We start from the raw sequence: 13130 nt of genomic DNA on the forward strand, positions 1-13130 counted from the left end.
CATGACTACCCCTGGGATAAATCCAGCTGCTTGTTTTGGATCCAGAACATTTAAAAAAAAAAAAAAAAGGAAAAATGTAGCTGCCAACAGAATACCACCAAACCACTATAATAGTCCACTAGAAAAGGGTTGATCAGGCCCTTATATTACTGCACAATGGGACAATCATCTGAGTTGCAATGCAGAACTGTTGAACCTCCAACAGTTCTGCAACAGTTAAAAACATCTGGATTTTTTTAACCTTCTCACACTGGATACAATCCAGGGAATATTTTCACATTTGGTTCATGTATAATTTGCAAATTTTGATGGCTAAAACTGGAAAAGTATTAGTAACTTCCTACTGGCTTTATAAATTGATATTGGGCTGCCATCATTAGTCAACTTTTTTAAAATGTAAATTTACTCACTAGACTGGAAGCCCCTTAAGGGCAAGGGCTACTTTTATATCATTCCACTTTGTGCCACATCACCTACAACCTAGGAGATATTCAATATGTCCATTGAGCTGAACTGACCTTGCCTGAGTAAATGTGTGTCAGATATACAGAAATGACGAGATTGTAGGCTGACTGGACACAAAATTAGTTTTGAAACTAAAAATGAACTGAAGACACATTGCCTGAGAGAAAACAGGCTCTCCCTGTATTCATACTCTCAGGAATGTGGGTAAACTAGGTTACCTTTAAGCATAGTGCCTAAAGAGGCTGATATGTCTGTTAGTTTAACCTCTGTGAGTTGGGTTCCCTGCATGACCTAATGTTTAGAAACTGATAAGGCTCCCCTGATTAACACCAATGACCTGAGGCCTCAGACCCAGGAGAAGCAGGAAACAATACATATTTAGTGCACATCACCAAGGCAACGCAGTCAATGTACCTCAGCATAGTAGAAAAACAAGCACAGATGCTGATGTTGAATATTTAAAAAGTGTTCTCTACACCCACCGTAACAGTGGTTAGAAACAAGGGTAAATTATTTCAGAAACCAAGGCAATAAAAGGTTTTAATTTCTCTAATATATGTGTGTGCTTTGCTTTTCATTACTCATACTCCATAGTCAATCTTGGTCAATTAACATCATCTTAGCACCAAAAATAAAGGTTCAAAGTTTAGCATTGTTTTTTGTTTGTTTACTGCTTTCCAAAAAGAAGGAAAAAAGTATGCGTACTTTTCCATTTCAAAGTTTAGTTTTGACTAATGACTCAGATATTCTCTATTTAATAATACTATAAGGAGCTATAGGCCTCAAATAGGGTCCCTCCTCCCCCAAATGGGGAGATATCTGAATTTGAAACTGGTAAATTAGCATAAAATGAGACTATCTTTTGAAGAAACTACCCTGAAAGATGATTTATAAATGTGTTACTAATGACATTATTTACACTTTTACACAAAGAATAAAATATAACAATATGGTAGGCTGTAGAATATAGCTGTCATAAGGAAAATATTCTACATAGAACTTAAAAAGGATACAGGAAATAAAATATCAAGGTGCCTCTAAGGCCAGAAAACAAAGATTATGGCAGACATAAGAATTCTAATTAATGATGAGCTGGAAAACCTCTCCAAGCCTTGCCCCAGCCCAGATGAAATATTCCCCCAAATTATCAACCTTCCTTTGCTCTTAGCCATTTTCACCAAGAAACTTCCAGTTTACTAATTAATTTACCCTAAGCAGACTTACCACTATAAATTAATACATCTACATTCTAACATGGGAATCTCCAAGTCTTGCAAGTTTCATTAGTGGGAAATTGTTTCTCAATCTGAGGGTCAAACCCTGGATCTATTACCTTCACCTATGTTATATTCTGAGAGGCCCAGCTGCAACAGCCAGCCAAATGGTCTCTCTCTTTTTACTGTCCCTCACCTTTCTCACCAACTTCTAACTGTAACACAGGCCACCACAATCTTATAAATATCTGTATCCATCTGAAAAGTAAAACACGTCACATATTTGTAAACAACCAAATAAAGATGGCTGAGACATTAGAATAACAGCAAGGTTATTAGGAAGAAAGGCCTATTATTACTATATAAGTTTGTAACAGCTTATGTAACTCCCAAAACTGCTTACAAATCTTACTTAAGTAGGTCCACAGTTTTTATATGCCACTTATGATAGGAGATGCACATTCTTTGAGGAATATAGTAGGGACCCAAATCTGGAAGTTCTGGGCATCTATGTAGTTTCAGGAGAGCGGACTAAGTAAATGGAACCTGAATCAAATTAAGCTTATCTGTTTATAGGCTAGACAGGAGGCATAAAAACAAATTAAATTACTTTACAGCAATATAATCAACAAAATCCAGAATGTGGGAGGAAACTCTATAAGACAAAGCAACTAAATTTCTTAAATAAAGAAGAAAAGGAGGGGGAACTTATAGATTAAAAGAGATTTCAATAAAAAAACAACCAAATGCAATAAATGAACCTTGTCTGGTATCTCTTTCAAGCAAACCAATAATCAAAGAAATTAAAAAGAGACAGTCAAGTCCATTTGTCACATATTTGGACACTGTCAAGTTAAATTTTTTAGGTGTGATAATGATATCGGGGTTATGCTTTTTAAAAGAAAACCACTTATCTTTTAAAGATACATATTAAAGTAATTATGGATAAAATGATATATCTGAAATTTGCTTCAAAATAATCAGGGAGCAGGGTGGGAAGGAATAAGTGAGATATAGATGAAATAAGACTGGTCATGAATTGAAGCTAGGTGACGGATATAGAAAAGGTCCATTACATTATACTATTCTCCCCATACTTTTGTGTATGTCTGGAATTTTCCATAGTGAAAAGTTTAAAAACAACAACAAACAACGCACAAAAAGAGAAGGGGCACTTCTAGGTGCCTGGGATAACGGGATAAAATTACCAATCTAGCTTCCAGCCCCATGAAGTTTGCAGATTCTCTGGGGGGTCAGCCGTATACTGGCAAGTTCATTTACCAAGTCCTGCCCTGCATCTTACATCATTAGCCTAAGAAAGGACATGAAGTAGTCTGAGTTTGGTTCCTTACCAGATACCTTTTAATATCCAAGTTTATTAGTACCCAATTTTAACTTGAGTTTAAGAAAAACGAAAATAATTTTTGAAGCTAACAGAATTTTAGCATCTGTTGAATTTATTCAGCATAACCACAGAGGTATTGTCTTCATGCTGTCACACACAGACACAAACACAGATACAGCACAATATCCATATTTAGCCTAAGTGCATTCCTTCTGAGGCTCATTTATATGTCTTCATATGCCACAGCCCATCATTTAAATAATGGATATTTTCAATGCCAATTCCTTTGTTGACTTTCTCACTGTAGAAGGAAAAAAACACATAAACATACTGTTAGCAATTTTTATAGGCTTAGTCATGGTAAATGTAATTCAAAGTCCATTGCTATTTTGCAATTATTGAGCTACATGTAGGAATTTATTTGTATTATACCCACATTACTGTCTACATTAAACTACATTACTCTGGGGAAGTTCATGTCTTCAAGTGATTCTAGTGATCTAACTAGTGGGTCTATAGAAACAGAGTAATGTGTTATCATATCAGGAGAAAATCAAAGTGTTACAATTAACCCTGAAACAAAATTCATAGGAATATTGTGGTCTTCAAATGTGTTGCAAAGTTCTTAAATATCTTGACTACAGTTTGATAATATATCTTTAATATTTCCTTCATATTCTATACCACCAGGTCAAAATATAAGATAAATACTGTATGGTGCCCAACTACGGCAGAGTTTTTTAAAATTAGTAGCAAAACATCTTTCCTTCCACTGAGTTTAAATCATACTAAATGAAAAATTCCTAAAATACACACACACACATATATACATACATACATACATACATATAAAACAGCTATACTGGCACATGGGTTCTTTTCAGTGTTTAAAAAAGAATGCAATCCTGGAGACAAAACAGGTTTCACTGGCTTTCTAAGTGTTAGGAAAAATCAGAAATGAGGCTTCTGTGCTTACATGTTTGCAAGATGTGGTATGAATGAGAGCAAAGTTCACCTGTAATTCTGATGCTTCCTGTATAGATTACCCATATCTCAAAAACTAAAGGGGCCTAAGGTGAGACTTACATATCTTCTGCAGACATCTTCATGACTCCAACACACAGGGCATGCTGTTTTCCTTCTGCCATGATGGCCTGAAAACACACAGCTAAGAACTATTTATCAAAATGCCTTGGAGAAGGAGTGTCAAATGATCACATTACTAGGTAAGCCACTTTGAACCCATCTTTTTCTTATATTGATTTGAATACTTTTTAAAAAAATATGTTTTTATTTCTTTTTTTAGAGAGAGAGGAAGGGAGAGGGATAGAGAGATAGAAACATTGATGAGAGAGAAACATTGAATGGCTGCCTCTTGCATGCCCCCTACTGAGGATGAGCCCATAACCCGGGCATGTGCCCTGACCTGGAAATGAACCAGTGACCTCTTGGTTCATAGGTCAACACTCAACCACTGAGCCACACCAGCTGGGTTGAACCCATCTTATATCCTTGCCTACACCATTAACTCCTTGAGGGCAAGGACCTATCAGAGTCTATGGGCACGCTGTTAATGAATACTCAATAAATGCTAAATTAATGGATCTAATAATCATTCTTGGTTTTTAAGTCGAATGTTAATACTATAACCCAATGCCAACAAAACCAGAATAAGAGATGCAAAAAAGGAAATAAAATCTCTTGCAAATAAATATTAAAAATTGTGACATAAATAAATATCAATTGTTCTAGTGTTTTAATCACTGAATGGTGGTCTTATATAAAGGACACATCAAAACAATAATTATATCTCACATCTGTCTTTAAGAGCTCAATATAAGTGTCAACCTTTCTAGAACAGAACATTCTTGGTTATCACTTGAAAGCATCTAGAATGTTAAACGCTGCAGTACATATTTTTAAAAGTAAAGGTTCAAGGATGCACAGTACCCTTCTGTACTAGCTTTGCAACTTTCTAAAAGTCTACAATTATTTCAAAATAAAACTTATTTTAAAAATAAAGTCTAGGCACTAGGAAAATTTTCCATTTAAAGGAACTCTAGAACTATAAACTTATAACACTTAGAAAAATCATAAACACAAAAAGGTAACCTATCCTTACAGAATAAGAAATGATTTTCCATTCCGTCAACATCCCACAAATATTTAAGCACCTATTGTGTGACCAGTATCTATGTCAATACAAACTGTTCCTAAGATATAAACATACAACTTATACTACCCCTTAGATACAACTGCCACAACAAGAAAACTGCCTCCTTTTGAGCACAGGACACATTCTTAAACCCATTCCAATGGCCTTCCCACTCCACAGTGACTTCCCCATTCCCACCAAGTATGGTTCTTTTTCTCAACTTGAAGCAAATGGCCACTTTATCTATGACAAAGAAAATGCTCTATCCAGACTTGTTGGCAAAAACCTATTTAATCTAGAATATAGCTGAAACAGCACCATTAGAAATGGAAATAATGCAGAATTGTTCAGCTGTATATCATGAGTTGAACAGATCCTTAAGGACTATCTGGGACTTTAACATTTCTCTTTGAGAAATCATGTTCTGAGGCCCAAACAACCAACTTAAAATGAAATTTAAAATAAAAGTTGGGAATTGCCAATATTTTCCACTACCCACTTCTAACATTCTACCTGGTACCTAAGTTCTTTTCCCTTTTGAGTGTTTTTACTTCAATGTCAAACATAAAAGTAGCAAGCTGATGTCCAAAGAAGTGATCCAATCATATCAGATATATCCTCTCTGTTAATACTCAAAAGTTTTATACTGTGTCCTGAATCTGATAACATTTGGGCCCTAATTGGGCTGAAATGCAGCTGGGATTCTTTACTACTTGTTCTCATTTAATTTCTAAAGTGGGTCACAATTTAATCTAAAGAAATAATGTTACTGCCCACATTTTCAAATGTACCAGAAAGGCATGAGATAATAACAGTGACCTCCAAAACTGTACATCTGTTCCCTTGGAAGATAGATCTTTCAGTAATGACATTTTTTCAACAGGTACAGCCTGAGAAGGATACAACAATCGTATCTACTGCAGCAGGGTAAAGTTTAGCTCCAGGAGAAGTTAAGCCTGGACACATGATATTTGCTCCACTGAGTACAAATTTGATGGCTCCTTTATCAACCTGCTGGTGTGGCAGGATAAAAGGATCTAGAAGAAAAGAAATACATTACATAAATTAATAAGACTAATGACTCATCTGAAAAAAAGGCAAAAGGACATGAACAAGTATTTCCCAAAATTACAGTACTCTGACAGATGCAAAATAAAACTCAAATACCACCCTTCACTTATCAAATTAGTAAATATTTTTAAGAAAACTAATTTCCAATGCTAGCAAGTGTAGGAAAACTAGCATTCCCATATACTGCTAGAAGGCTTAAAAATGGATATAACCTTTCTTTAGGACTGCTTGGCAACGTGTATCAACAGCCTTGAAAAGGTTCAAACTCTCTGACTCAGTAATTCTATTTCTAAGACTTTATCCTAAGAAAATATGAGAGATTTAAAATATATTTAGTTAGAAAGATATTCAGTGCAGCACTAATATTTATAATAGAAATAAGCTGGAATCAGCTTAAATGTCCAACAATAAACTAAGAGATAAATGACTTAAGGTGTATCCACAAAGTCTATATAATAGAGCCATGTTTTTGAAAAATACATAATTCCCTGGGAAGTGTTCATAATATAATGTTAAGAGGGAAAAGCAGAATGAAAAACTACCAAAAATATCAGTGGTTGCTAGGTGTTAGTGGGGAGAGGGAGGAGGGAGGGATGAATAGGTGGAGCGTAGAGGATGTTTAGGGAAGTGAAACTATTCCGTACACTTTAACAGTGACCATATACATTTGACAAAACCCACAGAATGTACAACACAAAAAATGAACCCTAATGTAAACTGTGGATTTTGGTTATTAATAATGTATCAATATTGGTTCAGCAATTGTAACAAATGTATCACATCAATGCACGATATTAATAACAAGAGAAGGGTGAGGAGGAAGTACATGGGAACTCCCTACTTTCTGCTTAGGTTTTCTGTAAACCTAAAACTTCTCTAAAACATGTCTATTAATTTTTAAAAACTATATATCAGAGAGCCCAATTTAAAAAGGAAAAATATAGCCCGGCCGGGCGTGGCTCAGTGGTTGAGCATCGACCTAGGATCCAGGCGATGGGGGTTCGCTTCCTGGTCAGGGCACATGCCCGGGTTGTGGGCTCGATCCCCAGTAGGGGGCGTGCAGGAGGCAGCGATCAACGATGGCTCTCTCATCATTGATGTTTCTATCTCTCTCTCTCCCTCTCCCTTCCTCTTTCTGAAATCAATAAAGATATATTTTTTTTTAAATAAAGAAAAATATATACATTTACACATACACACAAACACATATACGATATAGGAAATAACTGGATAGATGTACACCGATATATTAACAATGGTTATCTCTAGGTTATGGGAATACAGGTGATTTTACTTCTGTATTTTCAAAATCTCTAAAATGAACACATACTCGTTTTATAATCTTAAAAAAATATTTCTGTATGTGTATGTGTGTCTACAAATAATTCATAACCCAACAATTAAAGGATCCCTGGAGGATTTAAAACAATGCCTGGGGGGAAACCTTTTAGGCCTCTCAAGGATCTGTAGGAGTAATACCAACAATAATTGGTAAAATGTATTCACTTTAATGTTTTACTACTAGCCATCCCACTTACAAGATGACAAATAAGTCTTTTTCCTACCAAGACTCCAAATTACTTTAAACAACTTACTGATAAAAAGGAACCTGAATGAATACATTTACTATTCACAAGCCATAACTTGCTTTCTAGATCTCCATTCTCATTAATAGATGCCTTTTAATGATAATGATGGTGATGATTAGTACTAGTGGACACTGTTTAAACAATTACTACATAACTATAAATGCTATCATATATTTAGCATTTACTATGTTCTAGATATTGTGTTAGGAATATTACATGCATTATCTCATTTAATACTCACAACCCTTGGAGATGTAACATGCAACTATGTCCATTTTAAAAGACAAAGAAACAAGGGTTAACCAGGTTGAGTGAACTGACAAAACTGACATGCACTGGGAATTGAACCCAGGTCTGCCTAACTCCGAGCTCATGCTTTTAACCACCATATTATCCTGCTTCTTGCACAAGAATAACTTTAAAATGCTCTAAAAGGTTGGTTCCCTGAAAAAAAACTTCTAAATAGGAACATCTTTTTCTTCCAACTTATTAAGAAAATGCTTAACATATGGAAAAACTGGAAGAACAGTTCAATGATCACCTGGACACTATCCACTTAGATTCAACAATTGTTCATTTACACTTTGCTGTATTTGCTTTATCTCTTTCTATTTAAACACACATATTTTTTCCTCTACTATTTTAAATTTCAGACATTCTCCACCATAATGAGCACACACCACCTAAGAATAAAGTCATTCTCCTACATAACCATAACACTATTATCATACCTAAAAATTTAACAACAGTTCTGCAGTATCATCTTATAAACAAACCATATGCAAATTTCCCCCAATAGTCCCAAGAAAGTCTTTTATATCTTTTTGAGAGGGAGGAGAAGGACTTGAATTTACTTTGTTTTTCAAACCAGGATCCAATCTAGATTCATGTAATATATTTGATTATTTTCTCTGTTCTCTTTTAGTCAAGTAGGAATGTCATTAAAATGTCTTAATGTCACCAAAATATTTTTATTAAACTTTTTCCCATTGCATCAGGACTCAAATTCTGTCAATCATAGTTTTTTAACTCGATGCAATCAATACTTAATCAAATAATTGTAAATATTCCTTTATAAATATTAAAAGGCTTCACCTCCAACCAATGAATGCATGGATGCGTGGAACAACAAATCATTGTTTCTCCCCCCTCTTTCAATAAAAATAAATAAGTAAATAAATAAAATGCTTCACCTCTTTTAAAGACTTGCCTAACAACTTTACGGCTCTGGACCTCTGCTTCACCAAGTAATTAAAAAACTTATCTCCTAAAGGGGAACCCCGGTACACTGCTGGTGGGAATGCAGACTGGTGCAGCCACTATGGAAAACAGTATGGAGGTTCCTCAAAAAATAAAAAATGGAACTGCCATTTGACCCAGAGATCCCACTACTAGGAATATATCCTAAGAATCCTGAAACACTAATCAGAAAGGATATATGCACCCCTATGTTCATAGCAGCACAATTTACAATAGCTAAGATCTGGAAACAGCCCAAGTGCCCATCAGTAGATGAGTGGATAAAAAAAGCTGTGGGGCACTTAGACCATGGAATACTATGCAGCTGTAAAAAAGAAGAATATCTTACCCTTTGGGACAGCATTGATGGACCTGTAGAATATTATGCTAAGTGAAATAAGACAGTCAGAGAAAGACAAATATCACATGATCTCACTTATATGTGGAATCTAAAGAACAAAATAAATTGACATACAAGATAGGACCACAGACATGGAAACATGAAACAGACTGACAGATCTCAGAGGGAAGGCGGGAAGGAGGGCAGGAAGAGATTAACCCAAGAACTTATAAGAATATATTAACAGCCCATGGACACAGACAATAGACAGGTGAAGGCCTGGGGAGGGGTGGGAGATAGGTGGAGGGGAGCAAAGGGGGGGAAATGGGGGACATCTGTAATACTCTCAACAATAAAATAAAATTTTAAAAAATTATCTCCTCTTACAAAAAATCAAACTCATTCATTAAGTCACCAATACCACCTACAGAATCCTCCAGTCGCTCCCTTCCTTTCTGCTTCTTGGCTAGAAGCCCAGGTGTGCATACTGGTTTGAAAAGCAGAAATTTTACTTCACAGTTAAACTTCCAGGGCACTGGGATTGTAGCTTCCTTTTGATTTTCTTTTTTTGTGTGTGTGTGTGTGGGGGGGGTAATGTACTCAATCTAAGAATGTGCAAAAGTGGGTACATAAACATTATTTTGTTTCATAACACCTGAACTTGGCACTCAACTAACAATAACTGAGTCCAACAATTAGACAATGTTTTCCCTTATATAGAATTCTCTATGAGGCAAATCTAGCTATAAATTTAAAATAAAATGCTCACAGCACTTATCAAGTTTGTGAATATATACTTGTGTAATTATGTAATTGTTGTCTATTCTCCCAACTAGACTGTTAGTCTCATAGGCACAGGGACCATGTCTGTCTTTGCTTCCCATCATATTCTCAGTACCTAGCTCAGTGCTTGGCACATAGTAACTTCAATAAATATTTGTTGAATGAATGAATGTTCTTTCTTGGGTCTTCTAGAATGCACGAGAGAATTGCATTTTTCAGATTTACCAAAAGATGGGAATTCATTGTACTTTTATATTCCATATTACCTTGTACTAATAAATAAGTTAACAACCAGAAGTCACTTTCAGCTTCTTTTGTGTCTTTCCATTATCAACAAATACGTATTTTCTAAGAAGACTTACACTTGTGAAGTAATCTTAGGGTTGGATAAAAAGGCCCTTCTCTTTGTCTAAAAAACAGTAACTCTCCATTTACTGTAAGGATTTCTATATGTTCATGGCTGTAAGACAAATGTCACAAAGTACCACGTTAGATATTTTCTTTCAAAACCGAATATGCCAAATAGTCTCTAAATAATGTATAATATGAACCATGCATATATGGAGATACAGTAAGCTCTTTTAAAATTTCAATAAAGATGCCCATAGAGGCCAAAAAAAACTTATTTAAACTGTTTTACCTATCACACCAGTCCAGTAGAGGAAAAAAGAAAACATATGAGCTGCTACACTCAGTTTTGTTTCACATATTATTATTTTAATTTCATCCTTAAATAATTCAATAAAACAAATTTCTAAAGTACAAACTGAAGTAAATACAACTGTAAATCAAAACATTTAACTCTGATAAAACAATCAGTACATAAAGCTACATTTTTCATGTAAAAAAAACACTTGAAAATGTAAATATTGCTTAGAGTTCTTCTATTTATCTATTCCCATAATCTATCAATAATGTGAAAATAACTCCATTTATTATGAGTGCAATCTAATTATACAATATTCAGCTACTTACTGAGTTTTACATAGAGAAAAATAGACTTACCATCGCACAATTTTGACAGGATCTTTCTTAGGCATGATTTGATTAAGCCATGGTTCAATGCCTGGAAATTGCTCTATCAATTGGTTCTTAATACCCTTTATAACTGAGGTTTTCAACTGGATGCAATTGGACACATTTTCTTTTTCATCAAATCTGCCAAATGATTTTTGAAAGGAGAAAAAAAAGGCATTTCTAAGTAGACATCAGGATATCTAAAGGTAGTGTTTTAATTAGTCATCTATTCCCAAGCAAGTATTTAGATGCCTAAAATCATAATGAAATAAGTTGTTTTTAAAAATACAATTTACCTTTTATTCTATCCAGCACAACCAACGTCTTATTACAATACTAAAATAAACTGTCGTACATACACAATTAGCTTGGGGTGGGGGAGGCTCTGAGGCATATTTCACATTATAATCTGTAATCAGCTACACAAAAGCCCTTTATGGAAAATCTTATTCGTCTCTACCCAGGAAGAAACACAGATTTTCACCTATAACAAACCTGTGTGAAAAAGCAAAAGCAAACCAAACCAAAAGAGCCCTTAAGCATTGAGATACAGAAGACCAACCCAAATATAACATAGAAAAGCGGTCCCTGCTAGGCTATGTTATGTACTGAGATTTTGTTTTAAAAGGATGATGATGATTTCTAAGAACCCTGTTTATTTTTCTTAAAATGTCATGAACAAAACCCACCTTCCTTTGCCCATGTTTCCCCTTTGCTTTTTGCGTCTATCAAATCTGGAAGGCAAACCCACTAGGTAGGTTCCCAAGGAATTTTTGTCTTCCTTACAGTCAATAGCCTATGGGGCAATCACGCTGTTTCAAGACAAGGTTAATCTGGCAGCTGAGCAATAGGCATGACAGCCCGCTTGCTTCCTGTCACCCAGACTCCTTCGCTCCCATGACCCAGGAAGTCAAGCCTCCCCCTATTCAGTTCATAACTAATAAAACATATGGCAGTGAGTGCAGGGCTCTCTTCTTAGCCAAAGACGGTATACCCTTAAATTACAGTGCAAGGATGTGATTGGTAGAATCCTAGAAATGAAGATAGTATTGGGAGAGGGGGCAAAAGAGAAAGAGGAGTAAGGATCAGGAAAATAAAGGTGGGAGAGCCGAAACCCAACTGAGTATTAGGGATGGAAAGCTTAAAGAAGTGTTGTAAGTTGCGAGTGAGAGCATAGTACTATAGAAAACCTTAGGGAGTAAGGATGGCAGGGGCGGGGAAGAGAGAAAGAGGATCTTCGCTCTCGCCCTCTTCCCCACCCCCACCCCCACCACCTTTGTGAGCAGCGAATCGAGGCCACAGCATGTCCTTACTTCTTGAACATGATCCAAGGTGAAGGGGGCGACGGTAGGGAAGGGCCCGGAATGGGGGATAAAATTGAATTAGCAAAGGTCCGGCAGATCCCCTTCCACGAGGAAGGCCGGCACTGACAGGCGGAGCCGTCGTCGGTCTCCGGAAAGGGAGACAGGCAGCAGCACTTTCCGGTTCTGGGCGAAATTTGACTACTTCCGCTGCTCCGAACACGTCGGCGCTTTTGCCGGCCCTTTTTGGGCGACCGAACTCTCTCCAGAGCTGGTTGCTGAAAGGGCGGGACTTGAGAAGGAAGAAAAAATAGAGCAGTCATTCTACTTGCAGGAAGAGAAGAATGGAGGGGGCGGGGAGATCAATCAAAGCTGCATTTATAGCATTCGCATTCTTACGGGTTCCTCAAAGGGTCAAGATTCTTCCGTGTTTCGGTGCGACCTACTGTTAACCTAGTAAAAGATTTCCCTGAGAACCGGAGTGGATTGGTGCTCACCCACCAGTTTAGCAAATAAAAATACAGGACACCCAGTTAAATTTCTATTTCACATAACAATGAATATTGATTAAAGTATAGCTATACCTAGTGTAACATTTGGGACATACTTAG

General features: G+C 36.1%; 1 protein-coding gene across 1 annotated transcript; it reads right to left on the reverse strand.

Moving 5' to 3' along the window:
- Nucleotides 1–3118: 3118 nt before the first annotated feature.
- On the reverse strand, nt 3119–12854 carry MCTS1 (MCTS1 re-initiation and release factor). The gene is made up of 6 exons (XM_016214062.2): nt 12532–12854; nt 11207–11359; nt 10564–10661; nt 6083–6216; nt 4111–4178; nt 3119–3325 (listed from the first exon to the last, which is right to left on the reverse strand). Exons 1-6 carry the CDS (start codon nt 12840–12842, stop codon nt 3244–3246), a joined length of 846 nt encoding a protein of 281 aa, XP_016069548.1. The 5' UTR covers nt 12843–12854; the 3' UTR covers nt 3119–3243.
- Between the last annotated feature and the right edge of the window lie 276 nt (nt 12855–13130).

Source organism: Miniopterus natalensis, chromosome X (assembly GCF_054644295.1).
Source record: "Miniopterus natalensis isolate mMinNat1 chromosome X, mMinNat1.hap1, whole genome shotgun sequence".
In the NCBI taxonomy this organism is placed as follows: Eukaryota; Metazoa; Chordata; class Mammalia; order Chiroptera; family Miniopteridae; genus Miniopterus; species Miniopterus natalensis.

Excerpts from the sequence above, each read along its gene's own strand:
- MCTS1 (XM_016214062.2), bottom strand. The coding sequence starts at position 12,842 with ATGACTGCTCTATTTTTTCTTCCTTCTCAAGTCCCGCCCTTTCAGCAA. Across the intron at positions 10,662-11,206 it reads CCTGTCAAAATTGTGCGATG|CCATGAACATATAGAAATCC; the intron begins GTAAGTCTATTT and ends TTTGTCTTACAG. Across the intron at positions 3,326-4,110 it reads AAGATGTCTGCAGAAGATAT|TGAGAAAGTCAACAAAGGAA; the intron begins GTAAGTCTCACC and ends TTCCTTCTACAG.